Consider the following 27,756-nt stretch of genomic DNA (forward strand, 5'->3'; position numbering starts at 1 on the left):
TTATTTAAAACATTGCTGAGAATGGTTTGCTTCGTAGTTTAATTTAGTTTACTAACTATTCATGCTTGTATCTTTTAACTCATTTCAATAGCTCAATGGCTGTGTTATAAACATGTGAGGTTGGAATATAAACATATCCCTTTGGCCTTTCAAGCACTAGGTACCAGAACGACATGTCCTTTACAACACCGTCATACTTGTCGATTCTGATTCTGTCTCCAACGCCAAACGGGCATGTTGCAAACGCCATCGCACCCTTGTAGAAATCGTCCGTCAGAACCTTTGGAGCAATAACACTCAGTGGCTTAAGCATCGCCATCGATAATGCAATCCTTGGAATCGCTTCACACGGCTTCTTTCTTCCAAACCTAGGAAACGGAAAGCCAAGAATAAAACTTTTGATCATTCGATGGGACACACATTCCATGCAAATTTAATCGTTCATCCGTCCATTCATCAAGCCATGGCCTAATACTGTATTCTCACAGAACAAACCTATTTATATGCTCCTGATCGTGCTCATCCTCAAACCAAAAGGCATCAGACATCTTCATTATGCTTTCAATACTTTGTTGTGTATCTTTATCGTTTACCCTATTTTCCTCCAGTTCATTCATTCGGCACCCAGGCTCCATACCATCTCCTTCAGCACAATCATTTCGGATCTGTTGCATGGGTATTCTACACACATAATACTTCACATTATCCGCTACTTCCACACCTCAAATTTACCTTCGTGCGCTTCCATCAGCACACGTGTCTTTTCTATTCCTAGAATTCTCAAATTGCACAGTGCTTCTATGTTATCTATCTGTTCAAGATTCACATTCTCTCCAAGAAGCAGAACTTCCACACTTCTGGGTATCTTCAAGCAGTCAACACGCAAGATATCATTGTTCTGCAAGTCAAGAGTCTTCAGCATGCATAGATCATCCAATCCATCCACCTCTCTAATCCGGTTGCTGCCAAGGTAAAGCTCAGCAAGGCTCCTACACCCCTCAAGATTCTCAATCCTGCAAATCTCGTTTGCTGCCATGTCAAGCTTTCGAAGCATCGGCAGCTCTAGCCCATGTATCATAGGTATATCATTCGAAATCAGATATAGCTCCTCAAGATTCATAACAGGAATCTCCACTGTCGAAATCAGGTTGTAGCTCAAGTCCAGAACCTTCAGGTTGGGAACATTCTCAAGATCATTTATCTCTGCTATCCTGTTATCAGAAAGATCAAGATACTCCATCGACTCTACTCTGCTCAAAACCATCTCAGATATCCTGTTCCTGTGCAAGTCCACAGCCTTGACACGCCCAGATATCTCAGGGATCTTTTCTATCTGTCGATGCACAATGTACACCCTGTCCTCCATTCCAAGGGCAGCTTTCCACTCATTTACTCTCCTTCGCATTCAAAAATAATTTTCACACCAGTTTATTCAATCAAGAGCTGCATAAAGTACATTCGCATACTTTATCTTATACACAAGGCAGATGTCCTTTGGCATCAATGTAACCCTCCTTGCATGCAGAACACATCTATATGCATCCTCCACCAGATTCGTCAGGAAATTCTCCACTGCCTCCTGGAACGCAACCACTGCCGATCCTTGGAATCTCATCCCCTCATTCCCCTTGCACAGCTCTCTCATCATTCTTTGGAACGGCCTCTTCCTAATCAAAAGATCCGTGCTCTTCTGGTACTTCCTGATCTCCTTCAGCGCAAGCGCACCGGCCTTGAACCTTGTTCTTCTGGGCAATGCTGCCTGGCTGGACAACGAGGGCACCGACTTCATCGTAATCCCCTTCCTGGGTGCTTTCCCTCCCAAGGCCTTCGAAGCAGTCTGCTTTGTTCTAGACATCCAATCCCTGCCTGCCAAATCTATTTATAATTTTATTTACCGGGAGATTTCCGCGCCAAATCCACACCTGCCATTCATCTGTTATTTGCATCGTTGTTCATGGCCATATTCATGAATATCAATCGCCAGGCATGCTAGACATGTCACTCAGACAATCCATTTCGTGTTGTCAAGCCAGCTTCACCGACAAATCACATTCCTCACCACACAATCCAATTAATACAGCGATGCCTATAGTGCCAGCGCCTGCTTGCAAAACAGTCTGTAATGCATGCATATCTCCTGTAAAGGTCTTCAAATGTCCCGCCAAAAATAAAGCTATATAATGACAAACACAATCCCCTCCAATGAACTCGCAAAGCATAGCTGCAAAGGGAAAAAGCAAGGCTGCAAAGGGAATTGCAAAGAGACACAGAAAGCAGGCGTCTGCAGCCGATAGCATCTCCAAGCCAGCAATAAGAAGAATTGCCAGGCGTGCAGGTGTAAAGAGAGTCGGAGGCGGTTGCTTTAAAGAAATAAACAATGCTGGCAGAGCGTACATCAAAGACGTCCTTTCTATTGCATTTGTTTATGCCACACATGCAAAAAGAAAGACAATCACATGTGCAGACATTCTTTATTCTCTTAAGCGAATGGGTGTCAAGTACATGGGATACTAACTGTCTTAATAAACCTGATGCTGTCAATCACTTCTTGGCCTATCCATACATAGCACGCCCATCTCTTTGCACATAGCACAAGCACAGTACAACAACACTTGGCATTACTTGTTCATGCAGCAAACATCAACTCTATTTTAGAGCCTGAGATTACATGTTTTAATTCAATACGGCTACCACTTAAACGATCTTAGCTTCTCAAGCCTTTCACTAAGAGGAGCCAATTCTTTCTTCACCTTGGTTCGCATGTAGAAAATGGGGCAATCCCTGTTCACACACAGCACCTGCCCATGAACACTTCCTTGGCATCTTTGGCATTCCACCCAGCAGCTGTTCAGCCTTTCCTTCTTCTCCTCAACATCGTTCTGCATTCTCTGCAGATGCACATGGAAATCATCAATGCATCCATCACACAACACCTTGCCCGTCGATTTGCATCCAACACACGTCGTTGCTGCTTTCACAAATGCATTCATCGGGCCATGAAGAGAAATCGATGGGATTGCCAGTGTATGGTCTCCTTTGAAAAGCTCTGAAACATTGTCCATGATTGGCTCAAATATCCTGCTCAGAGGCTTCGATAGCTGTTGTTCAATGTAATACTCTGTATCAATCGGAAGGTCATTCTCAAGAACATACACCGGATCCTCGCTCTTCTCATATGCCGCCTTCTTCTTTCCCTTCTTAACTATCACATACGGTACTCGGTCGCCAAGCACCGGCGCAGTGCTCTCATCCCGTTCCTTCAACTTCTTTGCAAGTTCCACGTGTGCTTGCTTTGTTTCATACTTGTCTCCCGTCTTGGTAAGCGACTTTGAAATCACAAGCAAACTCAAATCAACTCGTCCTTGATGCAAGTCTCTTATCACGTTCTTTACCAACACTTTGGCCGCCTCTACATCCCTCAGATACAAAATCTTCTCTAGCACAGACTCCACAACATCTCTTACAAGCTCACAGTTATCTCTTCGCACAGTTTCGATTCCCCTTGTGTCGATCTTGCTGGGACTGTCCGGACTCGAATACATCAGCCCTGCATATCTCTTCTTGTTAATTAGTAGATACGGGCAATACACCTTCTCAAACTCCAAGCACACTGGCTTCACAAACTTGCTCGAAACCATTTCACTTATCTCCTTGCTCATCTCAAAGACCCTCTTCATGTCAGGTTCATTAAAGCTAATCATCACCGAATCAGTATCTCCATATATCACCACACTATTGTGGCTGTATCCACTAGCTTTGCAAAACGTCTGTTCAATCAGCCTCTTCACATACGTTATCATCTCCCTGCCAAGCCCTGTCACACTCTGCGATATCTCAAAACACGGGAGCTTTCCTGTACTGGCTCCTGTAAATCCATATATCGAGTTTGCACACAGCTTCATTGCTAACTGCCTGCCATTCAGACATACCTTCAGCTCCTCATCATTCTCCTCCTCCATTGCCTTTCTTATCGCTCTTCTCGACGCTAGCAGGTCTGTCAGAATCCTAGGCAGCAGCCCCTTCTTTGTTTCTGCACTACAAAAGTAGTCCCCCGTGGGCGTCTCAACTCCCCCAACCCTGCCATACTGCTCCTTTGTGAGCAACGTCGTGTAACACAGGTTCTTGCTGATCATTATCGAGGGATATAGCGAGCTGAAGTCCATCACAGATACCGGCTTGTCGTAAAACCCTCGGATAGGATCCATCACAAACCCTCCCTCAAACCCACGGTTCAGCTCAAACGACTCAATAACAGGAACTACATATCCCTCCCTGCTTGCCATTCTATATATCAGAGAAAACATCTTGATAGATATTCCTCGGCTAAAAAAATACTCAATCGGAACACCAGTGACTCTCGAGAGCTCTGTGTAGTTCACCAAGACACTCAGCTTGTTGAACAGGCGGAGGGTTAGCAGCGTGTCTCGCAAGCAATACGATGCTATTCTCCGCCTGCTATCCTTGTCGCCAGCCTGTAGCACACCAATCGAAGAATACGGCACATCTTCCTTCTGTTCCTTTAGGAAGTGGATGCTGACAGAGTTCAAAGAATAGCTTCTCAGTTTGAAATCCCTTCGTATCACAAGCATCATGTCAATCACCAGTCGCCCTCCAATGTCAACCTCAGTGGTCATGATCGATCCAAACATATTGCCAGACATTGTAGTATCCCTTACTTTAACCTTCTTGTCCAGCCTCCCAAGACACGAAAATCCCTCTATCCCCACAGCTTCTCCTCTATCTAGAATGTACGGAATATCGAATCCCTTGATGTTGTATCCAATAATTATATCTGGATCAAGGTCCATAAAATACTTTCTCCATCCTTCAAGAAGCTCTTTCTCTGTCTCATGCCAATGCACATTCGCACCAGGAATCCCAGTCGTCTCCTTCAGGCAGAATATGTCCTGCATCACCTGATCCTTGCTTCCGTACAGGCTCACCGTGTTTCCAATCTGTATGATTGGATCAACCTTAGACGACGGAAAGCCATTGCTGCCTACACATTCAATGTCAATACTCAGGATCTTGAGTGGAGGAAGCTTTACATAGCTGCCTTCTGGCGCAAGACATTCAATCGATTCATAAGATGCTGTGACAGTCAGTGGCTTTGCATGAACAACTTCGTATTTCTTTATTTTGGCGTAGCTCATTCCTACCATTCCAAGATCACACATAAACCTTATTACAAACGGAATGTTGCTTTCGTATACCTTGAAAACAACCCTTTCTCTCTTCACAACCACCCCCTCCTCAAGCAGTGCCTTGACGCCTGCAAATACATGAGGTGTGCTGAATGTCAATTTGTAGAAGCGCGACTTTGATTCTGAGTATCCAAAGATATTCTGTTTAAAAACAACCTCGACGTCCAGAATCATCCCTTTTATATCCAGCTTCTTGATCGATTCCATTATGTCATTCTCTTTATACTCCTTTCCGTTCGCACTCTCAATGTATATATATGGATAGAAGTTCCTGACAAGTACTTGTACAGGCTCTCCTGTGATTGTGGATCCAAATATAATAAACACCGGATATGCATAGCTCAATCCCGTGTCATCCATGTAAAACTCCACATGTGTTTGAAAAACAACCAAGTCCTTTGCCATTCAGGGAATCCAAAATCCAATTTATTTCACCTCTCATGTGCTGCATCATTCGCAAGGATACACTTTCATTGTAGATAGCAATCTTCAAGCCGTGATATTTTCACTCATGAACCACATTGGTTTTTACAGCAATGCAGCTCATGTTCATGCATTTGTGTTATTGCACATCTTCTGCATCACTTTGGCTCATGGAATTTCTTTTCTCCCTCAAACATGCTTACAATATTCAGCTTGAGCTTGCTCAGCATATAGTTCGGAGCGCATTGCTTCTCCATGCATGCTTGCGGGCTATCGCTACTATGTTGACCTGATACACGTCCATTCCCATATCCAGGCACGCTGCCTTCATTCCATGCTCCATCGAATGCACTCATACTTCCAGGGTAGGCTACCGCAAATGTAGTATGCCTTCATATGTATGCATATCGATCTGCACACGTAGCGTACCCATGGATGAACTACTGCAGAAGCTTAACAAATGGCACATCCTTAAAGAGCAGCATGTGGCTCTTGTCTACAACAGAAGGAAAAAAGAAGTTGCAAAGATGATCAAAGACATTATAACAACAAGAAACATACAAATGCTGCATGAAGTGCTGAAGAGCGATGCAGACAAATGCGAAGGCCTCGAGGGCTTTCTCGGCCATGAGTTCAGAAGGGCCATACAGCTGAACAACGCAGACAGAGTCAGTGCAATAATCGAATGTTTTGCGATTGTTGGGTTCGGTGAAGAATGCACCAGAGAAAGTCTTAGGCATGCACTGGTTGAACATCTTGATGATGTCTGCTCTAAGATTGGAGAGAGGAGCATCTGTGCAAGGATTGAAGCACTGGAGAAATTGAGCAAATACGACATTTGCGATGGAATGATGATAAACAAGTATATCAAGCAGAAGATTGATGCTGAGATAACAATGTACATGGATATGTGCTTGCTGGATACGCCAGCAAAAATTGATAGATGGCTGAATGAGATGAGAAGTGTAAGGAAGTATAAGCCAGAGATAGCTGAATTGTACAGAGACATGGAGATTGGGTATGTGCTGATGAGTCTTGAAGTTATTCTGGGCAAAGATGCAGATGCATGTATGGCAGAGGATGTGGAGTATCTGATCAGAAAGGTAATCAAGAGAAGCATGGCGGTTGGAGTTGATATTAGGGAAGATGTCTGTAGGATAATAAGAGCATCTGGTCAGGCACTTGATGAAGAGCTGACTAAGATAATAGGAGGGATACTGGATGATGCAGAAGAACGGGATGTGCGAGGATCAATGAGTAAGCACATGAGTAACGTATGAATAAAGATGTAATGCAAATATGCAGATGTATTTTATTAGTGGCTTATGATGCTTCTGTAGGAGTTAATGTGTTGAGTGGCTTGTCCCTTTGTGTGTTCAATGGATTACAGTGCTGATGAATATGAAAAAACACTTGTTGAGAAGTATCTTGAGAAGGCAGCAAGCTCAAGAATTGATGAGATTGAGGAGAAGGTGAAGAGATACAAGGAGAGTGGCGATTTTGAAAAGACAAGTGCATGCGAGGAGGAAATCAAGCAGATAAGGAGAAGCTTAGCAGCAGAAAAGCAGGTTATATCCGGCATAGAAAGCAGGCAGGAAAGCTTAGAAGCAAAAGAAGTGTTTGATTTTGAGTGGAAAGGCTGTTCTGATGATTCTGACGTCAAATCATTTGAGGAGAAGTGTAGGCATGCAGTAGAAGTGTTCTGCAGGAAGCACGGGCTATCCAGCAATGCATTTGAGGAGTATGTTCAGAAGCATTCTGAAGAGCACGAGGGATTTGCTGTGCCAAACTTTCTGTGGGAAAGCCTGTTTGCGTATCAGCAGGAGGGTGTGAAGTGGATGTTAAACCTTTACAAGACTAGGAAAGGGGGGATTCTTGCGGATGACATGGGCTTGGGAAAGACGTTCCAAGTAATAGTGTTTTTGACGGCGTTGTTCAGGAATGGAGCAGCTCGGAAGGCATTGATTGTGTGTCCTGCTACGATTGCTTTGCAGTGGGTATCTGAGTGGAAGAAGTTCTATCCGTTTCTGAGAGTGTTTACTGGAAGAATGAGTAGTGAGAAGAGTGGAGTATGTGTGATGTCGTACGAGAAGTTCAAAATGACAGCAGGGAATGAAGAATGGGATGTGCTGGTTCTGGATGAGGGGCATAGAATAAAGAATAAGAATGCGCAGGTGAGTCTTGCAGCGAAGAAGGTGAAATCTGGATGTAGACTGATTCTTTCTGGAACGCCGATACAAAACAATCTCAGCGAGCTGTGGTCGATGTTTGACTTTGTGAATCCTGGGCTTCTTGGATCGCATAGTGCATTTAATGAAGAGTTTGAAGAGGTGATAAGCAAGGGAGGATACAGGAATGCAAGCAATAGTCAGGTTGAGAGGGCATACAAGCATAGCCTGATGTTAAGGTCTCTTATTGAGCCGTATATACTGAGAAGAACAAAGGCTCAAGTATCTCATCGGTTGCCTTCAAAGCAGGACAAGATTGTGTTTTGTTCGTTGACGCCTTTACAGACTGACTTGTACAGGAAGGTGCTTGGATCAAAGCATATAATGAATGTTCTTACTGGGAAAGCGAATCTTTTGAGTGGAATTACGCTTTTGCGCAAGGTGTGCAACCATCCTCAGCTGCTTTTTGCCAGTGGAAGTGCAGGGCATCATGGAATGCATGAGAAGAGGCAAGGTGAATTGAAAGTAGAGAATGCAGAGTTTGACTACGGCTATGAGGAAGAGACATTGGGTATAAGTGTCTGCAATGGAGAAGTTGGTGGATGCGAGCTGGTTGAATCGGCATGCAAGATGAAGATTCTGGTTGATTTTTTGAAGAAGTGGAAGAAGAGTGGAGATAAGGTTCTGATCTTTTCACAGACAATACGGATGTTGGATATTATAGAGAGATGCATTGCAGGATATGCATACATGAGGATGGATGGGACGACGTCGACGCCAGACAGACGGAATCTTGTTGAGCGGTTCAACAGTGATGAGAGTATTTTTATATTTCTGTTGACAACGCGAGTGGGAGGTCTTGGGTTGAATCTTACTGGGGCATCGAGGGTTGTGATATATGATCCGGATTGGAATCCATCGACAGATACGCAAGCAAAGGAAAGGGCATGGAGATATGGGCAGAAGAAGGGTGTGGAGATATACAGGCTCGTGTGCAAGGATACTATTGAGGAGAAAGTGTATCAGAAGCAAATATTCAAGGATATGCTTGGAAAGAAGGTGCTGAGTGATCCGCGACTAAGCAGGTTTTTCAATAAGTCGTGTGTTGATGATCTGTTTAGCTTTGATGGTACGGATGAGCTTATTGAGATCAAGATGCATGAGGAGCATGGAGAAGAGTACGAGCCTGAAGGGGTACTGAAGGGGGTACGGGAAAAGGATGGGGAATTGTTTTTACGGATGAAGTTTTTGAATAGCAAGAATGTTTTGAGCGGAAGAGAAATGCTTGAGTACATCCGTTTGCGAGAGGAGTCGATGAGATGATTAGCGTGTGATGCCTGAGAAGTAATAAAGAAGATTATTGATAGTGATAGTTGTTGGATGAGTGAGAGGTGTGGGCCAGAAGGGATGGTGTATGTATGTGATGGAATAAATGCGTGGATGTGTGTGTGGATGGTTACGGCCATATCCACAGAAATGCACCGGAACTCGCCAGATCTCCGAAGTTAAGCCTGTGCGAGCCTGGTTAGTACTGAGTCGGGAGACCACTCGGGAATCCTGGGTGCTGTAATCTTTTGCATCTTTTATTTTAAGGCATACGACATGTGCGCAAGTAAACTATATCACGTACTGCGATACTGATACTGGTGCAGTTTTGTTGCAAAATGTATTGTATTAGGCACCAGACACTAGTTCATATGCAGCCAGCCTCCACTACTGCTTGATTCACATCCCATCTGTCCATTGTATTGTATGCCAGTGCTTGTAATATAAGTTTCCTCAATACACATTGTTGTTGTGCATATAGCCCATGGAGCTATCCTGTCTTGGCTCTAAGACCTCTCCAGAAACAGCCAATGCTCTCAGGCATATGATATACGATCAGCTCCACGAGCACAGGGCTAAGCATAGAGAAAAATTCGTGGGAAGCCATCCAGTAACACTGACACTCGAAAATATCAGCCTTCTACTTACGGAGGACTTCCTTGTATGTGAGAAGTCTGATGGCATTAGAGCATTGCTGTTTGCAACGAACTATATGGGCAAGCATAGAGCATATCTCTATGACAGAAAAAACGATTTCTATGAGCTGGATATTCGCATTCCATTCAGCTCTACCGTTCTTATAGACGGGGAGGTTTTCCTTGAATCAGGCACAATCAACACATATGCAATATTCGATTGCCTTATATATGAAGGTGTTCCTCAAATTGCTAAAAACCTATACAAAAGACTTGGGTATGCACAGATGTTCCTTGAAGCCATGCAGAAAGAGTACAAAACATCTAAGACTGTCTTCAGAGAGCAGGATGATGAAGATAGAAAGCGTGTTCATGTTCAAGTTGAAAATCCACCTTCTCCGATTTGCTTCTATGTCAAGCAGATGCTCAAGGGATATGGTTTCTGGGAAATATATAGCAAGATTCCTGAGCTCAAGCATGGAAACGACGGACTTATTTTCACGCCGGTGAATGAGGCATACTGCGTGGGAAAGCGGGGCGAAATACTTAAGTGGAAGCCTGCCTCCTTGAACACAATGGATTTCAAGATGGCGAGGCATAGCAAAGACAGTAGCATCTACGACCTTATTTGCATAGGAAAGCGGGGGAAGGAAATGGTATTTGGCCAGTTCTTAAGCACCGGTGTTGATGAATCCGGCCTGGATGGCATGATCGGTGAGTTCTTATACGACGCTGACGGATACTACTGGGATTTCGACGAGCTTGTTCTGAAGAAAGGCGGGTGGAGGATGTACAAAACAAGGCTTGATAAGGACTCTCCGAACAATATAAAAGTGGTCTGCAATATTTTACAAAGCCTTAAGGACGATCTCAGCATTGAGAAGCTGTCTGCATTCTACACTCCGATGCGTGAAAATAGTAAGGCAAGAGAAAAGCAGGGGCATCGCACCATCATTTGATGTTGAGTGATGTCTTGTATTTTATTAAGCTACGCCTCCTTTATACTACACTTTTATATCATAAATTTGCAATGTGCTTTGCTAAGTCAACACTGCTGTATATATGCACTCCACAAGAAGTTCATATGCCTAAAAAAATTGCCCCATTACACAAATGGTAGGTGATCATCGCTTTAGTAATTTTAGGGATCAAGAAAGACAGCTTTAATCAAGACACGACTCATGAGAGCACTCAAGAAGAACCGAGAAATACCTGCATGGAAACGATCCATGCCTGAGCACCGCGGAGAGTTCAACAGGGCCAGAAGACATTGGAAATCTGGAAAGCTCAAAATTTATTGAGAATAAACTTGATTTCTAACACAACTTGTATAATATGAGTTTCTAATCCATATAGATCAAATGCAAACAGAAAAGATAAGTTCAATCATCACTCATCGCTGCTTCGTATCGTTTGCGCTTTTCATTTACTATTTCTTTCAGGTTGCCTTTCTTTGTATACTCAGGATGTGTGGGATCTATAGAAAAGCTGGCATCTTCGAACAATGCCCCAAACCTCGTATCCAACGGATCAAACACAAATCCACTGCATTCATCCTCTTGGTCAGCCTTAGGAATCACAACTTGCTTCTTTTCAGGCTCTTTTACAGCAAAAGTCTTTTTCTTCTTTGACTTTGCGTAGATACTGTTGAAGTCATCTTCATCTTCAGGCAAGCTATTCTCATTTGAATCTTCTTTTTGCTTGTGGTAGTCTGGCTTTATTGCATCCTCTTCATCGTCAGACATCTCAATAAGCTTGGCGACCTTTTCATAGTCTATTTCGTCGTCTTCAAACAGCATTTTCAGCTCCTCAGCAGATTCGCTGTCTGAATAATCACATTCTATCCCATTCGCTGTATGCTCCACATTCTGTTTTCTTTTTGCAGATGCACTAGTACTAGGGAATTCGTCACAAACATTCCTAACCACAAACTTTTCAGAAACGAATCTCAAATCAAAAAATGACCCGGAATTCTCATACTCGATGCCGTCGCATGCCTTGTACACACAAACTGCATCCTGCTCATCCTCAAACTCGGCAATTGCAAAATAGTATTTTCCTATATCACTCTTCTCGCAGTTTGTATATACATTGTCATCTCCGAGTTTATTCCTTCCAAGCTCGGTCTTACACAGCTTAACACACACAGGCGATGAATGGTGCAGAAACGAACTAAAGATATCGAAAATTTCCTTAACGCTCAACACATTCCAGTTCATTTCGAGGCATGCAATCCTTTTCTGTGTATCTCCCGCTGCAGCACTACTTTCATCACTTTTTGTTTTCTTAGCGTTCAGCAAATTCTTTTTCCCCATATACAGCTGTTTTTTGTTTGCAATAAATAAGCAAGATGCAACAGCTCAGCATCTGCTTGCTATCTGTAACAGCATCCTGCAATTGCACAATGCAGGCGTATTCAAATATGCATAATGATCAACAAAGCCGCCACATATTAATCCACACATGATATCACACTGCATATAGCACAGGCGCGTAAGAATGATGCAAAAATGTTATCCACAGCATGGATGCACAGGCACAGGATGCTCAGGAATATTGCAAAAAGCAAAACAAAAAGGCAAGAATCGAGCGCATGCCGCAACAAAACCACAATGCTGTAAAGAAAAGAAACATGCAGGATATAGTTGCACTGATAGATCTTGCCAGAAGCAGTAGCAAGGCAGACATCGTTGCAAAATACGTAAATTTTGTTTCTGAATTTGTGCTGTACAATGCAAAGCAAATATGCAGCCTCAGAGGAGGAAAAACGGTTTCTGCAAACGACATAAAAGAAGTAATCATCTCGGAAGGTTTATTTTTTCTATCTGACGTTGAAGCATTATCAAATAAACAGCATCGCTAATTAGTTACACATCAGTCTCTTCAAGCTCCTTTATTCTTCTTTCTCTTCATCATCTTCTGGTGATGGATATATTCCCTTTGATCAATACTACGAAGTTCTACTCCATTGCTGTCTTTGATCACCTTAGGCTTGTAATTGTAGTCCTTCTTGAAATACAACACCTCTCTTCCATTTGCATTGCCAACACTTACTCTTGTAAGAGTGGAATGCCCACACTTTTTACAGAAATCCATACACTCGTTAAAAACACTATAGCATGCATAGCACCTGATCTTATATGTTCTTCTAGAAAACTCCTTGTCGTCGTAAGATTCATAGTGTGACAGTGCATTCTTGATTCCGTTGTCATGAGTCAAGCAGCACACATCGGTACTATTAAAACCGTCAGGACCAAGCCATTGCGAAGATACCTCATCCATCAGCTCCAGAGTCAATGCAACCACATCGACATCCGTTGTGCTCAGGTTTGTAACTGTGCTTTTGAGATACTCGTTGACCTTTGCTACATACTCCTCAGAAGGATCTCGTGTTTCTACCATGAAAGAAAAGAAATCAATATACATTCTTGATTGTGCATTCTTGAGCTCTGCTATCACTGAGCTTGTGATGTATCCTTTGGCTATTTTCTCAGTCGGTATATGCCTTTGCAATATGTATCCCGTGTCTATAACAGCAATCATACTGGGTAACTTTTTGCTGCACAAAATCATATTGCATCCGAGCGCCTCGGTATTATTTCTGTGCATAGCATAATGCATAAAGCAAATGGTTTGATATAATCCATGTGTTTCTTCTGCTGCACACGCCAATCGTGTATGAAGTGTAGAGCAATGCCAGCTGAGTGCATGGCACGTGTGAAAGCGGGCAGAACTAAAGTACAGTATACCATATTTGGGTTTTCATAATGAGCCGGATAAAAGTTTTCGTAAGAGCCGTTGTAAGCGTGCATGAACCAAAAGGCCTTGCAGATTGCATCTTTGTGCATGGAAGTCATAAATGATCCAAATAGTTGCCTGGGAAGGATAGGGGATGTGCTTGCAGAAGTCGATAAGGACACATCTGATGAAACAAGGGGACTTGTGTATTTATCTGTGCTGAAGGTGTTTAAGGCCATTATTCCATTGTATAAGGTACGAACTCTAAAGGATGTTGTTAAGGACAAAAGAGAAAGCTTACACCTGAAGGGATATGACAAGACGCTTCTTAAATGGTACACGGCGTATGTTAAGATGCTGGTCGATGACCGTTCGGATGCGAGCTATGTTTCTCTGTGCGAGCTTTTGAAGCACTTTGATCACTTCAACTGCACAGACAAGATTGTGTCGAGGGTTCTTGAGGGATCTGTGGGCAATGGGCCGGTACCTGAGATGTGCTGCGAAACAATCAAGCTGAAGATGCATGAGGACTGGGCAGGGGAGCTGATAATTGTGATAATCAACCAGATGCTAGATTATGACTACAATCCTGTCGTTCTAGAGTACCTTTTGAGCATCCCACTTGTGGACAAATCACTGAAATCCGATAGTCAAAGGGCATCTGACTATTGGAGAGCCAACAGGTCTGCATCGAAAAAAAACGAGAAGGAGAAGATATTCGTTAGGAAGAAGCTGCTTGACAAGAAGCTAAGGAAAGTGGAGAAGCAAAGACTGATTGCGCAATCAGAAGCAAGAGATGAAGAAGACATCGAAGGGAGAATTGAGGAGATAAAGAATTGCAAAAAGATACATGATGCGATACTCAGGTTGTATTTCACTGTTCTTAAAAGTGACAGGTACGATTGCTACAAAAGCACATTTTTAGGGCTTGTGAAGTACAGAAAGATTCTTTGTGCAGAGTTTATGGAAGGCCTGTATTTTCTACTGTGCAGCAATCTGGATAAGCTTTGCTCGGATTTGAAGATTCAGGCAGTGAAGTGTGTGATGATTCTTTATGGCTCTGAGGGATATGACTTTGAAAAGCTGGTTAATGCAATGTATGGGGTAATATATCCCATGAATATGGAAGCGGTGTGCATTTCTGAGGTTGTCAAGGCAACCAGGCTTTTGTTTGTGCACAAAAGGCAACCTTCTCACCGAGCACGGGTGTTTGCAAGAAGACTTATGCTGTATGGATGCACCAGATTCGCACCTGAGATGGGAAAGCTAGCCAAGGAGATTTCTGTGGTCTATGACTTTGAGTTTTCAGAAATTAGCAACGCATTGCTTAAGGATACTGATATAGAGTGCACAAAGGTTGATTATGTTCCCGAGGCACCGTTCTTTGAACACTTCCTTTTAAAGCAGATAATATAATTGTGCAGTTCATCGCATGCATGATGGGCATACTTGCTGATGAGAAACCAAATAAACCGATTACAAGTCTTTGATTGTAAGGCTGTACAGACCATATTGTATCATATACAATAATTTATTCATTCTCATTCAAGCTATCAGAGAATTGTATGTCTAAATTGGAATTGAATATACTTGAACACATACTACATTAGCCATACATTTATTTTCTATTAGCACTAAGTATATAACTCAGTAGCGCTTAAACATGCATCAAGATCTTTGATTCATGGCTCTTTCTATTTCGGCCTTTACATGTCCATCCAATGAAAAATTCTTGACTTGCTGGCCACACACATGGCACTTTCTATCCACACACACGCATTGATCGCACAGAACATGCCCACAATTCGTTCTCATTGGATTTGTTAGAAGGCAATGGCAAGACGGACACTTCAATCTCTCAGGAATGCCAACTATATGCTTTGTACGTTGCTTATACTTCTTCCACTCTTGTGTCTGTGGCTGTGCCTTAACGTATCCTCCTTCGGACGTCACAAGCATCGCTGTATTCGATGACACTCCTTCTCCAGATATAGGAACAAGAAAATCTTTTGGAATCCCAGAAGGCTTGCGTATCCTCAGAATATCAAATGCCTTGTCTTGGTTTGTATGGCAGTTCTGTATGTAGTGCCCCTTCTGCCCACACCTGAAGCATACATAGCTTTCCGGAATTGTCTTATTGTACTTCTGCACATTGTGATGCTGTCCCTGTGGCTCGGCTCTTTTTTCTTTCACATTGTAGCCGCCTTTGGACATCCACAACGGAATCCGGTCAACTATCACATGACTGTTCATTGTAATCACATGGTATTCGTCATTCACTTCCTCTCCAGTATCGCCATCAAAAAACAGAAGATCAAAGTCTTTCGACGCCATCTTTCTCTGGTTAATTATTTCGTATTTGAGCTCCCACAACGGAAGCCCTGTGCCTTGGAATGATATCCTCGAGAAGTTCTTGTTCGATCGGAATCTATAGTTTATCACAGACGTCATAGGGGATTTCCAGCACTGAATTAAAAACATCATATAGACAGGCTTTATTCATATGCACCACTAATATTCATCAGCCGAAATGTCTTTGTACTTATCGACAAGATGCTGAATGTCTTGCTTTTCAAGTTTCTTCAGTCTTCCTTCTGTTTGCAAAGATACCACTCCGACCTCAATGTCAAATGCCTTATCTTTCGACGGGTCGTGTGCAATGTAAAGCATCTTAATCGCTGTCTCCACCATCTGCTCAATGCTCATTCCGTCAATATCGAGCTTTTCAAGCTCAGTCTTGACTCGTCTTGCTCCCCTTCCTATGCACGATGCCTTGTACGAAACTGTCCTTCCCGTGCAGTCAGTATGCAAAAGTGAGAATCGCCCCTCCTTGTACACACTGCATAGTGCATTCACACCAAGAACACGCAGATTAATGCTCCTTGTAAAGTAGTGGAACAACTGATTGAGATACATCTTCATAAATCCTGCAGATGGCACCTCTCCAACATCATCCTTATGCCTGAAAACATCCCCCTTTATGGCCTGAGGAACATAGAACGCATCAGACATCACCCCGCTGCACACAATCGCAACAGAATCACTCACTTTATTTATTCTTTCGTCAGACTCTAGCACATACAAAGCAGATGTCTTTGGCTTTTCCACAACAAGCACAATCCCGTTGCTATTCTTTATCCCAATGCATGTATCTCCCGCATCTGCAGCCTTCTGTGCATACGACAACTGGCTGATCTGTCCTGTTGGCGTATATATCGTACAGAAATCCAGACTAGACATCCTAGGGTAACCTTGATTGTTTTTAATTGTACACACAGCTTCACACACTTAGATCGATGGCACCAGCAATCCACAAGCACCCTGTACTCCTACAATCATAAGCATATCATCCTTTGCACATTTAACATTTAACAATCAACAGGTGCACTGATGTTGCATATATAATATGCACGCGCACTCACTCACTCTCTAAGTCTGCAAATCAAACTTAAGTGGTCACAGCAGCAGTCATACATCGTTTTAAGTACATACAGCACATTGTCATTCATCATCAATACTAGCACTATATACTATCTCATGTGTAATCATAATGCCGTCCTTCGTTTGCATTTACATTTGATGTTGCTGCAAGTAGCAGAGGCTATGCAACACAACTCTTCAATAGTATGCATGCACACAAGTTTATAGCAAAATTTTTTGGCATGCCATAACTGAATAATGAATACAAAGTACTTGAAGATAGAATCCAACGAGGATATCTGTAAGGGAGAAATGGTAGCGCATGTGTACAAGAGAATATCAAAATGCATTATGCAGTCTCTAAAAGAGCCTTTTCCGCACGAAATGGCATCCGAGCTGAACGAAGATGCAGAAAAGCACTTTTTTGGAGAAATGGAGAGGCCGCATTCTCGCAGGCAAAGCCTTGATATGGAGAGCACAGTTGTGGTATGCATCAATGGTGTAGAAAAGATCATGAGAATCAATCAAGGGGTTTTCAAAAGCAACTATCGGTTTATTCTGGATTTTCATGACTTTCTGAAGGAGCTAGAGGCGTTTGCAGAGATTCTAAAGGTTGGCATTGACCATGTAAGCACGGTGGCATTTGTTGAGTTTCTCCTTGATAGTTTCTGTATGTTTGGCAGCCTTGAGAATGCAATCAATCTTTTCAGGCCAATGAAGAACACAGCCATACAAAGATCAGGATTGGAAAGTGAAAGAATGCTGAGGATGGTGTTTTTACTGCAGCAAGTATCTGGCGGGATGAGGCTTTTTCTATCATTCCATGTGTTCGCAGTATCAATATACCACGGAAACAAATACATCGAAATGCTCATAGCAAACGAGCTTGGAAAGATGATATCTGAAGTGCGTGTGCGCAAAGAAGAAGCAATAGAAAGTGAGGCACTGGAATTTAATAAATACACAAGAACTAAGGCAATGCTTAATGGGTTGTATCTGTTGTTCGACATATTTGACCTTGACAATGCGTCGCTTAAAGGCATTTTCAGCACATTGATTGTTTTTATGTCAACAAGGAAGTGTGCAGACGTAGTGAAGCTTTTGGGACTGAGCGACCTATTTGTGTGTACGGTCAGGTCTATCTGCGGAGACCTTATTCCGATGAACACATTAATGATGGCATGCAAGGTCAAACTGAACATGAAGTATAAAGCAAACACGCTGGGCGTGTCTATGGATTACATATACAGCTGGCTGTACTTGCCTTATTTCTCAATGCTGATGCCCAGATACATAATGTTCTCAAGGATTCCCAAAAAAGGCCTTCAGGTACTGGGAAGACCAATAGAAACGGCCTCCAGCAACATCACTATGGAGTTCACAAAAGACAGAAAGAATTCCGAGCATACGCAAAGCCCAATGTACTCTCCACTCAGCAAAAGACTGAGCAGCGGAATAAATCATAAGATAGAAAAGCTTAAAAGTAAGCGAAAACTCGAATTCAACTAAACAGCCTCATTAATGCAGATACATAAGCAAACACATTAAATTATTCAAATACAGCAAACTCTTGCAAAACATACAAAACAGCAGCTGAGCATTGCATATACTATCCTTGGCCCTGTAGAACCCTGTACACTCCGCTTTTTTCGAAGGCTTTTGATGACATTGACTCCATCATACGCTTGGATATATTCACACCTCGCTCTCTACATGCCTTCATGACAAACCTCTTTGAGCTCTCAAGCACCTTAGCAACAAACTTCTGGTTTATGAAATCCATTCTCTTAAGGTGCAGCACAAGCTTCTTTCCACAGAGAAGAAATATGTCGTAGATGTTCTCATACATCTTCAGATTGGAGCAATCAATGTACATCCTTGACATTCTGTTCCGAAGCATATTGCTGATCTTTACAGCAACACCTCGTCCGGGATGATGTGCAGCATGTGTAATGGAAAACATCATATACGGATCAGCAATACAGGGCTTTACACAGAACCCATTCGCATATATTTTCATGCCACACCACACAACAGGCTTGTTTATTATCCTCAGCTCGCTTTTGTGCATAGCTGCATGCATTATCCAATCAGGCTGCTTCATATACCTCTCAACTCCAAAGTTTGACTCAATCTTCTGGCTGCTGAAGTTCATTCCAAGATGTGATATTGATTCGAACGCCTGGAGAAATCGTAGAACCTCATCAATCGATGGAGAAATCACAAGAAAGTCGTCAACATATCTAACCAGCATTCCCTTCTTCAGAATCTCATTGAAATACAATTCATCAATCCTATTGTAGTATAGGCTGCAAAGTAATGTAGATGCAATCGATCCTTGCGGAATCCCTGTTCTCTGCACAAAATACTTCCCATGGTACTTTACTACATTCTTGTTTATTACCCTAGCAATCGCACTGCACACCTCTTCTTTCCTCAACACTCTCTGGCCTGCATTCTCCCTTACCAGTCTGTTCCTGAGCCTTACTCCACATGCATCGTCCGTAATTGTATTCGCTGTCATCATGCTGTCAGATGCTCTGTACATCTGTCTAAATCGTACCTCTGCACCAACGGCTTCAAGTGCCGATACACTGCTTATATAATACGTGCTTTTATTGATTGTGTCTCTTACAATCCTCATAACATGCTCTTGGGGAATGCTGTCAAAACATCCAGAAACATCAACCTTCAGAATATATACCAATCCCACTACACTGGACAGATAAGGCGCAAGCTTCTCATACATCCCTGCCTGGTTAATGACTGAATTCCCCAGGTTTCCATAGCATTCATTCCTGAGAATGCAAAACTCCGGATACACACGGCTGTTAATCGACTGCTTTCCGTTCCTAGCCTTCGACATGTTAAACACAACGCGCATTCCATTTGCTTTTGGAATACATCTTAGTTCCGAATACAAACACAGTTTATGCGGTTCCATGGCTTCAAACTTATCCAGAAAGCTGCCTATATGCATGCTTGAAAAGTATCTCCAGCTACTCCTCGGAAAGTAGTACACCTTAAACTTCGAAAACGATGCTTCGGTCGAGTAAAAATGCTTCGATATAACTGCTACAAATATGTTTTCTGTGACATATGCCAAGAACCGACTTACAACTCTGGCTCGGATACAGAACTCGTGTCTTGTGCACCTAGCACTTCTGAAGAACTTCAAGCGGGATATTTTGAAATATTTCACTATTTCTACATTCGAGATCTTTTCGTACCTGTTTCTATGAACCAGCAGTGATATCCTTGACTTGAGTATCCTGAACGACTCAAAATCAAACACATCTGCAAGCAGCTTCTTGGATACAAGAAATAAGAAGTCAACAAGCTTGGATGGCTTGATGCTGCACTCCATAATACACGTTTTGCTTCCAACATCCATCTCGTCATGGAAGTATGACTTAAACATCGGTGACAGCGGTAGATGCACTACATTTCTCTCGATTTTCTGAAGAACATGCATTACATCTGCTTGTATCGCCTTGTACTTATCTAAGTTGTGCCCTTGAAAAATATACTCAAATGCTTTTGCAGCCACAAACCTCACAACTCTTGTGTGTCTATGGAATATTGTGTCCCGGTTAATGTACAAATCCACTGGCTTTTGATGCAATTTGTACAGACTGTTGAAGTCACCTGCAAGAAGCACATAGGTATTGCGGACTTTCTGCACAATTGTGCATTCTGTAAGTAAATGCATTGCTAATTCATCTCCAATCCTATTCATAATGCACATCCATTCATGGGACTTGAGGATGTTCGAAGACATGCATGGTGAGGTACAGAGAATCTTCCCTGAGACGGCCGTATCTGTAGATTGAATGTATCCAGAGCACAACTGATTGCTGATTCCGCCTTCAACAAAATGCCTCACTGCATTTGAAATTAGGCTCACGCTGCTTTGTGTGCATTCAAGCGATGTGATACTTGGCGTACTTGATGACCTGACATATATCGTATCCACCACATCTGGTAGATCCTCAGTAACGTATTCTGATAGAAACGATCTAAGTGTCTGGAAATGGAGGCTTGTAAGCAGTCTTAACATTAATGGGACACATAAATTCAGCATTTCACAAGTATATGCTGACACGCTGGATAAATTTGCATCAGAGCACCTTAAGCCGTAATCTTTCGAGATGATGGCATGAAGACTCGAAACATGATGTTATTGTATGCTTATTATGAACAATGCAAACAAGCCCTAGAATGCTGAAGAATTTCCCCAGGAAAAGGAAGATTTTTAGAATATCGGAGATGAAAGAATTTGAAGATCTTAAGGCAAGGTTTGATGTGGGATGCTCTGAGCAAAGCGATTCGTCTATGGCGGTCACTTATGATGCAGATTTACATTCTGCATTCCAGCAAATATCTGAGAGCGAGCACCTGGCAGATAAGATTTTGAAGTGTAAAGAAAGCTTCCTGAATGGAGTCGGAGACGAAAGTTGTATGAATGCAAGGGTTGAGCCGATAGGATCGAGAATTCAGAAGGACACCACTAAAAGTAATCGGTCACAGCGATGCAGAAATGCCTATGGGGATGAGTTTAGATACGACGCGCTTTCTGCGTCACAAAAGCTCGAGCTGAGCAGGTTCTGCTGGAAAGCATTCAGCAAGAAGCGTTCGAATGTTCTTTTCAACTGGGTAGGCTGTTTCCAGAAGAAGGGTAGAGTTGGCGGAGGAAAGACAATCAACTATAAAGTGTTTGATATTATTGAATCACTAGAGGAACGGGCCACGCATACAAGGTTTATATTCAGGTATGAGCCTGACAAAAGTGGTGCAATCAAGATAGCAAACAGTCTTCATGAGAACAGAAGCGTTGACGTCAACAGGGTCGATGTGTTTGTGCTTGCAAATGCATTGAAGAATTATATTAGGGAGCATCTTGATGGACTTGTGCCGATTGAAGTTTTTGAAAGGATCAAGAGCTGCATCCGTACGAACGACAGGCACACCAGGGAGGCGCTTTTTTCGTATGTTCCTTTCGTTTTTTGTGATGTTGAGCGAAGTCTTCTGGTGGCGCTATTTGGACTGCTTAAGAAGGTGAGCGATAATTTTGAAAAGACAGAGATGTCGATTGACTCTCTCCTGGGGCTGTTTAGTCTTGTATTGCATCCCCAAGCAGCATTTACAACACTGGACGATCTTGAATATGTACAGATGATTACCAAAGAGCTGTATAGTTTAGATTTTGGGGTCTTGCCCCAGGCCGTAGTTGTGCATGAGCTGGTTTTTGTGTAGAGAGTTTTGTGATAAACTGCCGTACTAAAGATGTGATTTATTTCTTTCTCTGTAGAAGTCAAACCATGTGGGGATAGTATTTATTGAAAAAACAAACACTTTTTTGGCCCAGATGACGCAGGAGGAGAAAGAGTGGGAGAAGGTACAAGAGAAGACATTTACGAAGTGGGTGAATGGTAAGCTGGTTAAGAGCGGAAGCAAAGGGATAGAGAACATATTTAGGGATTTGTGCGATGGGGTGAAGCTGGCACGGTTGCTGATGGCATTACAAGAAGAGAGTGTCGAATATAATCCAGAACCTTATACTAGGATACAGAAGATGGAGAATGTGGAGAGGATACTGATGTTTATTAAGAAGAAGAATGTGAAGCTGATTAACATTGGGCCTGAAGACATTGTTGATGGGAATCCGAAGCTTATACTTGGGCTGATTTGGTCGTTGATATCGAGGATGGCGATTGCCGACATAGCGCAGGCTGGGGATCTTTCGATACGAAGCGAGCTGCTGAAATGGTGTAATGAGGTAACAAGCGGGTATAAAGGTGTGAGGATAAATGACTTTTCGCGAAGCTGGCAGGATGGGATTGCATTTAATGCAATAATCCACAGGTTCAGGCCTGACCTTGTGTGTAATTTTGAAGAGCTTGAGGGGCTTGGGAACGTGTACAATTTGCAGCAGGCATTTAGGGTTGCAGAACAGCATCTGGGGATAAAAAGATTACTTGATGTTGAGGATGTGGCGGATGTTGCTGTTCCTGATGAGAGAAGTGTCATGACATATGTTGCAGGGTATTATGAGAGGTTCAAAGAGTATGAACAGGAGAAGCGGCTTTTTGGGAAAATGATGAAGGTGCTGAGCATGGTAGACTGGTCCATACAGTCAAGGAATTTGTATGAGATCAAGGCGAAAGGATTGCAGGGATTGATAAAGGAGTTGGCTTTACAAAGAAACGAGGTGTGTGCAATGATCAGAAAACTTGACGAGTCGTTTTCAAGGCTATTGGAGATGAACACGAATGCAGTACAGGAAGCAGCAGGGCTAAGATCGTTGCTTGGAAGTTTGAGTGCGATTCATGAGGCTTACAGGATGAAGAGGTATATTGCTCCAGATGAAGTGAAGCCTGAGAAGCTGGAATTTCCACGGCTTGAGCTACGCAAGATTGGGGACAGCATTAGAATGAAGAAGATATTTGATAGCGTGCTGCAGGAAGAGATGGACGGGCTGAATGAAATTCTTGATCGATTCAAGGAAGGATTTTCTGAGAACAAAGGAGTGGATGAGCAGATGAAGAAGGCCATTGAGTTAAAGAAAGTGCTAGAGGAAACGAAGAGTATGCATCAGACTACGAGCGAGCATCATGATAAGCTAAAGAGCATGATTGAGAAGAAGATTGAGGTTCTGAAGAAGGTGGACGACAGAAGGATGGAGAGTGTAAAGATACTTGACAAGGCAAAGGAGCTTTTTAGAAAGACACTTGGAAATGATGAGTATGGAATAAGTATATCAGACATGTGCTGGTGTATGAATCAAATGGGGCTTTCTGTCGATGAGAGTATGATTCCGTTTGGAAATCCTGAAGGTAAGATATCCCTAGAAGATTATCTATTGATAGTGAATGAGACTTATGACAGCTCATTTGACTTGATAGAGCTAAAGAAAGCCTTTAGCGTGTTTAGTAGAAATGGTATACTTGATCTTGCAATGCTTGGGATTGATGGAAACAACCTCAAGAACATTTACCATATCAACAGAAACGAGCGAAATCTCCATGTTAATGAATTCTTTGAGAAATTCATCGAAGATTAAAAATTGAGTTCGATCAGCTTTATTTTATCTTATGTATCTTGCTTTTTACTGGTCTTTCCATCCCAAACTCATTGTAAAGAGCAGTTGGATATTCAATGTCAATGAAATATATGATGCCATTGAATCGTTTGTAATATGCAGGGATGGAGCCAAAGCATAGCCCGATCCTTACACCTCCTTCCTTAGCCAAGGTGTCTGGAACATCCAAATAAATGAGTCCCTTGGCATCCTTATTACCATACTCCTGTGTATGGATCAGTGCTTTATTGCATGCAAAAACATATACGCATGCCTGTGCCTGAGAAGATGTGCATATAACTCCTCCAGAGTTTGTATATGACTGTCTATACTTGGAATGCCTTATATAATGTTGATTGCAGATAACCAACGGCTCCTTTCCAGAGTGTAGCAGTAGCCTTGCAAGAATATATCCTATACATGAAAAAACATCATCTCCTGCAATAAATATTTCAACTTTCTCTGTAGAACTTTCGAAGTATGTGGAAAACACACGATATGCTTGCCTTGCTGCAATCGACGAGAACTCCTCTTCAAGTGGCCCAAAATGTGAAAATGCCCGGCTCATCATTCCGTAATAGATAATTTCTGTTGTTTCGGGTGCGTATCTTCCATCTTTTCTATTTATTCCGATCTTGTCTGAAACACAACAGTTTTCCTCATTCTCCATGCATCTATCTTCAGGCTTCTTATGCAGACTCTTAATACCTTGTTCTCTTTCTGAATCCATGTCAGATCCTCCTCTGCTCACACTGCATGATTCAGAAACACTTCTGCTGCCCACCACTATTTGTTCAGGCTGAGCTGGACACTCATTCTCTATTCTATACCTGTTCTCCTCCACCTTAGTGTCTCTCTTTGGCATATAATATCCCTCCTTGGCAATCTCAAGCTTTAGAACATCCTCAATAAAAACATCCCTCATATCTCTCCCGTCATCAACCACCAGTTTTCCGGTGTCTTCATTTACAGCCTTCAATACTCCACTCACAGTCCCTTTCGATGTCTCAAATAATATTTGTGTTCCAATATATTCATCCATTCAGGGCTTACATCGAATAAATAATATCAGGCTCATACATCCAATGCTTACTTAGTATCAAACTATCTTCAATAGACACTGTTTATTTGTCTCCACATGCCGTATCCATGGCCATCCACTCTACCCCATTAAGATAATCCTTCAAGCATGATAAGGCTTTTCTTGGAATCCCCTCTCCCACTGCTTCTATCAGAAATCCATGGTTATCTGCTCTCCTCGCAATCTCTTTCTTTAAACTCGTGAGCTCCTCCCTCAGCTCTGCATTCCTGCCTTCCAAAACATCTATAAACATATCAAGCTCTTCTTTGTCAAGCTTCTTCGCCGCACTCCTTATGTATTTCTCAGAAAACATCTCCACCTGTATCTTGAACTTCTCCTTGGCTTCCTCCATTATCCCAACACCTACACCCATTCCATTAATTCAACTCATAAAACATTCCAAATTTAGATCGTTCACATCTCACTTCCCGCTCCGCCTAGGCCGCTCAATCATCTAAAATAATGCTGAATCGTAAATATCGACTTGTTATATCTTCTGTCCCTCTCAAGAACATACAAAAAGTCCTTCATCGTAATCGTCCTGTTCTGAACCTTTCGATCCAATGCCTTTTCGTCAAACGGCGAATATATCGAGTTGAAAGATGTATTTTCTTCATTCATCCTGACATCCTCTGCACTCATCCACGACTTCTGCTGTATTCCAAGCGCCGCCAATGCAACTGTGTTGCTCATTCGCTTCTTAATCACCAGGTCCTCCCTCTCCTGAATCGTCCTCTTCACTTTCTTCTTTCCTTCCTCTTCTCCTTTCTTAATCATAAACTTCTCCATCTCTGTCTTCTCTATCTGCTCAAGACACCAAAGCTGTCTGCTGAGATCGTTGTTTATTCTGATGATAAACTCAGATAAGTTATACTCCACCCTGTTCCTGCTTGCGCTTTCCATCTTCTCAATAAAGTCAATCATCTTTCTCTTGATCACCTGGAAAAGCAGCAATAGCGACTCCTCCCCAATCATCACTTTTCTTGAGCTTCCTGCCCTCATGATAAATTCCCTAAACAGCTGCACATTGAGCAAACTGCTCATCTGGCCATTCACATCTTCATCATCGTACTCTCCAAAATTCACATTCGTCTCGGCATCCCTCACTATTTGCTCAGCCTCCTCCTTCAAATCAACTCCAGAGTACTGGATAATATCCTGCAGATGCTCTGTCTTTATTTCCTCCTGTACCTTGCTTGGCCCTCCCCCCATATTGCTCGAAAACAAACTTTCAAACTGTTCCTTGCTTAGTGCTCCCCTGCACACCCCAAAAAACTGAGACGCCGATATCTCCTTACGAACAGTACTGAAGTACGCCGCCTCTATAATCTTCTTCTTATCAAGAGGAAGTTTGTCAAACGCCTCCTTGTTCATCCTAAGGGTACAAAAAAACACCAGTTCTCAACATCATACATAAGTCACACTTCACTCCATTGCTTTATTCACTTCCACTCAAGTTCAGTATATCAGCACATCCTTCAAATACTCGGCACTTACTCCTGCTATTCTATCTCCATGCATTCTAAACCACTGCTCCGCACAGTCTGGATCAATCTGCTTAATAAACATATAACAAACCGCAGAAAGCTCAGAGTCGTCATGCATCATCTCCTTCAACTTCTCAAGCGATATTCTCACACTTTCAACCTCTCCAAACACCCTCAATGCATTAAATACCGAAGCAAACATATAAACCACACATGCCGCCTCCCGCCTCTCCACTAGCCTGGGATATAAAACTCCACACACAAACTCATTGTACGAGTAATCCCAGTCCATATAGTGGCATAGAGCTCTAACAGAATACATCCGCGGAAATACCGTTTCATTAATCTCGCCTTCCTCAAATACACGCAAATCACTAATCAGCTCACTGCATATACTTCCTAGAGGCCTTATGTCTGTCTGGCCACCAAAGTTTGCAGATATCCTAGCATAATATCTAGCAAGACTCGGCCTGTTTGAGTACACCTCACTATCAATATCACACTGGTGCATCACAATGTTCGATATTGTTTCCCCAAGCACATCGCTATGGATTCCTTGGTTGTTGAACACAGCAGAAACAATAAAAGGCATCCTTGAAAAGTCCTCAACCAGCAAAATAACATCATGTGCAATCACAAGCTTGTGGTTATATTCCATTTCTCCACACAGAAGATTGAATGCTGAGCATACCGTGTTCAAGTCATACACGTTCAGATTCACCATCAGATGCCTAGTAGTCTTTTCAACATACTGCTTAATGCAGCAGCGAAACATTTTCTTTGATTTTCCCTCTGATTTGTTAACCAATGAAAACGAATGCATGTCTCTGCAATACACTATAAATGCTTCAATAGTAAATGCTTCTTTAAAAGGCTTTTGCACCTTTTTTGCTTTAAATATGCCCTCAACATCTTCCTCAAATGACACATTACGATTACTCGTTTTCTTTTCGTACTCATCTTCAAGCTTACTTTCAAAGTAGTAATCACTTTTTTCCAAGTCTTCATGCATGAGGCTTTTGCATTCTGAATGCTCTTGCAGTCTGTCGGCACAGGCAACTCCTCTGTCCTTCTTGACCTCAGCAACAAGTGCACTGATCTCCTTCTCTTGGCTTTCTATCTTCCTTTCTAGCTCGGCTATTCTTTCAAGCGCTTGCTTCAGATTCTCAATCATGCCTTAGGCTACAGGCCCC

At 42.5% G+C, this 27,756-nt stretch overlaps 24 protein-coding genes and 1 non-coding gene across 25 annotated transcripts; 10 read left to right on the forward strand and 15 right to left on the reverse strand.

The window, feature by feature from the left end:
• Positions 1 to 79: 79 nt before the first annotated feature.
• On the reverse strand, positions 80 to 406 carry HK407_04g08030 (uncharacterized protein; the record flags this gene model as incomplete). Its single annotated transcript, XM_060420785.1, has 1 exon — positions 80 to 406. One exon carries the CDS (start codon positions 404 to 406, stop codon positions 80 to 82), a length of 327 nt encoding a protein of 108 aa, XP_060277150.1.
• A 76-nt stretch (positions 407 to 482) lies between these two features.
• HK407_04g08040 (uncharacterized protein) lies at positions 483 to 674 on the reverse strand (the record flags this gene model as incomplete). Its single annotated transcript, XM_060420786.1, has 1 exon — positions 483 to 674. The coding sequence occupies one exon, from the start codon at positions 672 to 674 to the stop codon at positions 483 to 485; it is 192 nt and encodes a 63-aa protein (XP_060277151.1).
• A 35-nt stretch (positions 675 to 709) lies between these two features.
• HK407_04g08050 (uncharacterized protein) lies at positions 710 to 1,366 on the reverse strand (the record flags this gene model as incomplete). The annotated part of the gene is made up of 1 exon (XM_060420787.1): positions 710 to 1,366. The coding sequence occupies one exon, from the start codon at positions 1,364 to 1,366 to the stop codon at positions 710 to 712; it is 657 nt and encodes a 218-aa protein (XP_060277152.1).
• A 66-nt stretch (positions 1,367 to 1,432) lies between these two features.
• HK407_04g08060 (core histone H2A/H2B/H3/H4) lies at positions 1,433 to 1,855 on the reverse strand (the record flags this gene model as incomplete). The annotated part of the gene is made up of 1 exon (XM_060420788.1): positions 1,433 to 1,855. The coding sequence occupies one exon, from the start codon at positions 1,853 to 1,855 to the stop codon at positions 1,433 to 1,435; it is 423 nt and encodes a 140-aa protein (XP_060277153.1).
• A 347-nt stretch (positions 1,856 to 2,202) lies between these two features.
• On the forward strand, positions 2,203 to 2,514 carry HK407_04g08070 (uncharacterized protein; the record flags this gene model as incomplete). Its single annotated transcript, XM_060420789.1, has 1 exon — positions 2,203 to 2,514. The coding sequence occupies one exon, from the start codon at positions 2,203 to 2,205 to the stop codon at positions 2,512 to 2,514; it is 312 nt and encodes a 103-aa protein (XP_060277154.1).
• Positions 2,515 to 2,687: 173 nt separating this feature from the next.
• Positions 2,688 to 5,609, reverse strand: HK407_04g08080 (DNA polymerase; the record flags this gene model as incomplete). The annotated part of the gene is made up of 1 exon (XM_060420790.1): positions 2,688 to 5,609. One exon carries the CDS (start codon positions 5,607 to 5,609, stop codon positions 2,688 to 2,690), a length of 2,922 nt encoding a protein of 973 aa, XP_060277155.1.
• Positions 5,610 to 5,785: 176 nt separating this feature from the next.
• HK407_04g08090 (uncharacterized protein) lies at positions 5,786 to 5,983 on the reverse strand (the record flags this gene model as incomplete). Its single annotated transcript, XM_060420791.1, has 1 exon — positions 5,786 to 5,983. One exon carries the CDS (start codon positions 5,981 to 5,983, stop codon positions 5,786 to 5,788), a length of 198 nt encoding a protein of 65 aa, XP_060277156.1.
• A 75-nt stretch (positions 5,984 to 6,058) lies between these two features.
• HK407_04g08100 (uncharacterized protein) lies at positions 6,059 to 6,907 on the forward strand (the record flags this gene model as incomplete). Its single annotated transcript, XM_060420792.1, has 1 exon — positions 6,059 to 6,907. One exon carries the CDS (start codon positions 6,059 to 6,061, stop codon positions 6,905 to 6,907), a length of 849 nt encoding a protein of 282 aa, XP_060277157.1.
• Positions 6,908 to 7,006: 99 nt separating this feature from the next.
• On the forward strand, positions 7,007 to 9,118 carry HK407_04g08110 (SNF2 protein; the record flags this gene model as incomplete). Its single annotated transcript, XM_060420793.1, has 1 exon — positions 7,007 to 9,118. One exon carries the CDS (start codon positions 7,007 to 7,009, stop codon positions 9,116 to 9,118), a length of 2,112 nt encoding a protein of 703 aa, XP_060277158.1.
• A 135-nt stretch (positions 9,119 to 9,253) lies between these two features.
• Positions 9,254 to 9,368, forward strand: HK407_04g08120. Its single transcript, XR_009601706.1, has one exon. It is a non-coding gene; the product is annotated as a 5S ribosomal RNA (ribosomal RNA).
• Positions 9,369 to 9,605: 237 nt separating this feature from the next.
• Positions 9,606 to 10,715, forward strand: HK407_04g08130 (mRNA capping enzyme; the record flags this gene model as incomplete). The annotated part of the gene is made up of 1 exon (XM_060420794.1): positions 9,606 to 10,715. One exon carries the CDS (start codon positions 9,606 to 9,608, stop codon positions 10,713 to 10,715), a length of 1,110 nt encoding a protein of 369 aa, XP_060277159.1.
• A 423-nt stretch (positions 10,716 to 11,138) lies between these two features.
• On the reverse strand, positions 11,139 to 12,071 carry HK407_04g08140 (uncharacterized protein; the record flags this gene model as incomplete). Its single annotated transcript, XM_060420795.1, has 1 exon — positions 11,139 to 12,071. The coding sequence occupies one exon, from the start codon at positions 12,069 to 12,071 to the stop codon at positions 11,139 to 11,141; it is 933 nt and encodes a 310-aa protein (XP_060277160.1).
• Positions 12,072 to 12,280: 209 nt separating this feature from the next.
• On the forward strand, positions 12,281 to 12,619 carry HK407_04g08150 (uncharacterized protein; the record flags this gene model as incomplete). Its single annotated transcript, XM_060420796.1, has 1 exon — positions 12,281 to 12,619. One exon carries the CDS (start codon positions 12,281 to 12,283, stop codon positions 12,617 to 12,619), a length of 339 nt encoding a protein of 112 aa, XP_060277161.1.
• Positions 12,620 to 12,639: 20 nt separating this feature from the next.
• On the reverse strand, positions 12,640 to 13,299 carry HK407_04g08160 (putative PIN domain of ribonuclease; the record flags this gene model as incomplete). The annotated part of the gene is made up of 1 exon (XM_060420797.1): positions 12,640 to 13,299. One exon carries the CDS (start codon positions 13,297 to 13,299, stop codon positions 12,640 to 12,642), a length of 660 nt encoding a protein of 219 aa, XP_060277162.1.
• Positions 13,300 to 13,566: 267 nt separating this feature from the next.
• HK407_04g08170 (putative nucleolar complex-associated protein) lies at positions 13,567 to 14,910 on the forward strand (the record flags this gene model as incomplete). Its single annotated transcript, XM_060420798.1, has 1 exon — positions 13,567 to 14,910. One exon carries the CDS (start codon positions 13,567 to 13,569, stop codon positions 14,908 to 14,910), a length of 1,344 nt encoding a protein of 447 aa, XP_060277163.1.
• A 252-nt stretch (positions 14,911 to 15,162) lies between these two features.
• Positions 15,163 to 15,975, reverse strand: HK407_04g08180 (DWNN ubiquitin-like domain-containing protein; the record flags this gene model as incomplete). Its single annotated transcript, XM_060420799.1, has 1 exon — positions 15,163 to 15,975. One exon carries the CDS (start codon positions 15,973 to 15,975, stop codon positions 15,163 to 15,165), a length of 813 nt encoding a protein of 270 aa, XP_060277164.1.
• Positions 15,976 to 16,005: 30 nt separating this feature from the next.
• On the reverse strand, positions 16,006 to 16,734 carry HK407_04g08190 (proteasome subunit; the record flags this gene model as incomplete). The annotated part of the gene is made up of 1 exon (XM_060420800.1): positions 16,006 to 16,734. The coding sequence occupies one exon, from the start codon at positions 16,732 to 16,734 to the stop codon at positions 16,006 to 16,008; it is 729 nt and encodes a 242-aa protein (XP_060277165.1).
• A 438-nt stretch (positions 16,735 to 17,172) lies between these two features.
• HK407_04g08200 (uncharacterized protein) lies at positions 17,173 to 18,423 on the forward strand (the record flags this gene model as incomplete). The annotated part of the gene is made up of 1 exon (XM_060420801.1): positions 17,173 to 18,423. One exon carries the CDS (start codon positions 17,173 to 17,175, stop codon positions 18,421 to 18,423), a length of 1,251 nt encoding a protein of 416 aa, XP_060277166.1.
• Positions 18,424 to 18,523: 100 nt separating this feature from the next.
• Positions 18,524 to 20,974, reverse strand: HK407_04g08210 (putative telomerase reverse transcriptase; the record flags this gene model as incomplete). Its single annotated transcript, XM_060420802.1, has 1 exon — positions 18,524 to 20,974. The coding sequence occupies one exon, from the start codon at positions 20,972 to 20,974 to the stop codon at positions 18,524 to 18,526; it is 2,451 nt and encodes an 816-aa protein (XP_060277167.1).
• A 161-nt stretch (positions 20,975 to 21,135) lies between these two features.
• Positions 21,136 to 22,170, forward strand: HK407_04g08220 (Rho-GAP domain-containing protein; the record flags this gene model as incomplete). Its single annotated transcript, XM_060420803.1, has 1 exon — positions 21,136 to 22,170. One exon carries the CDS (start codon positions 21,136 to 21,138, stop codon positions 22,168 to 22,170), a length of 1,035 nt encoding a protein of 344 aa, XP_060277168.1.
• A 112-nt stretch (positions 22,171 to 22,282) lies between these two features.
• Positions 22,283 to 23,977, forward strand: HK407_04g08230 (calponin; the record flags this gene model as incomplete). Its single annotated transcript, XM_060420804.1, has 1 exon — positions 22,283 to 23,977. One exon carries the CDS (start codon positions 22,283 to 22,285, stop codon positions 23,975 to 23,977), a length of 1,695 nt encoding a protein of 564 aa, XP_060277169.1.
• Positions 23,978 to 23,996: 19 nt separating this feature from the next.
• HK407_04g08240 (uncharacterized protein) lies at positions 23,997 to 25,037 on the reverse strand (the record flags this gene model as incomplete). Its single annotated transcript, XM_060420805.1, has 1 exon — positions 23,997 to 25,037. The coding sequence occupies one exon, from the start codon at positions 25,035 to 25,037 to the stop codon at positions 23,997 to 23,999; it is 1,041 nt and encodes a 346-aa protein (XP_060277170.1).
• Positions 25,038 to 25,119: 82 nt separating this feature from the next.
• On the reverse strand, positions 25,120 to 25,449 carry HK407_04g08250 (uncharacterized protein; the record flags this gene model as incomplete). Its single annotated transcript, XM_060420806.1, has 1 exon — positions 25,120 to 25,449. One exon carries the CDS (start codon positions 25,447 to 25,449, stop codon positions 25,120 to 25,122), a length of 330 nt encoding a protein of 109 aa, XP_060277171.1.
• A 77-nt stretch (positions 25,450 to 25,526) lies between these two features.
• Positions 25,527 to 26,450, reverse strand: HK407_04g08260 (putative transcription initiation factor TFIID; the record flags this gene model as incomplete). Its single annotated transcript, XM_060420807.1, has 1 exon — positions 25,527 to 26,450. The coding sequence occupies one exon, from the start codon at positions 26,448 to 26,450 to the stop codon at positions 25,527 to 25,529; it is 924 nt and encodes a 307-aa protein (XP_060277172.1).
• An 84-nt stretch (positions 26,451 to 26,534) lies between these two features.
• HK407_04g08270 (uncharacterized protein) lies at positions 26,535 to 27,737 on the reverse strand (the record flags this gene model as incomplete). Its single annotated transcript, XM_060420808.1, has 1 exon — positions 26,535 to 27,737. One exon carries the CDS (start codon positions 27,735 to 27,737, stop codon positions 26,535 to 26,537), a length of 1,203 nt encoding a protein of 400 aa, XP_060277173.1.
• Between the last annotated feature and the right edge of the window lie 19 nt (positions 27,738 to 27,756).

Source organism: Ordospora pajunii (genome assembly GCF_021821965.1).
Source record: "Ordospora pajunii strain FI-F-10 chromosome Unknown Cg_04, whole genome shotgun sequence".
Classification (NCBI taxonomy): domain Eukaryota; kingdom Fungi; phylum Microsporidia; family Ordosporidae; genus Ordospora; species Ordospora pajunii.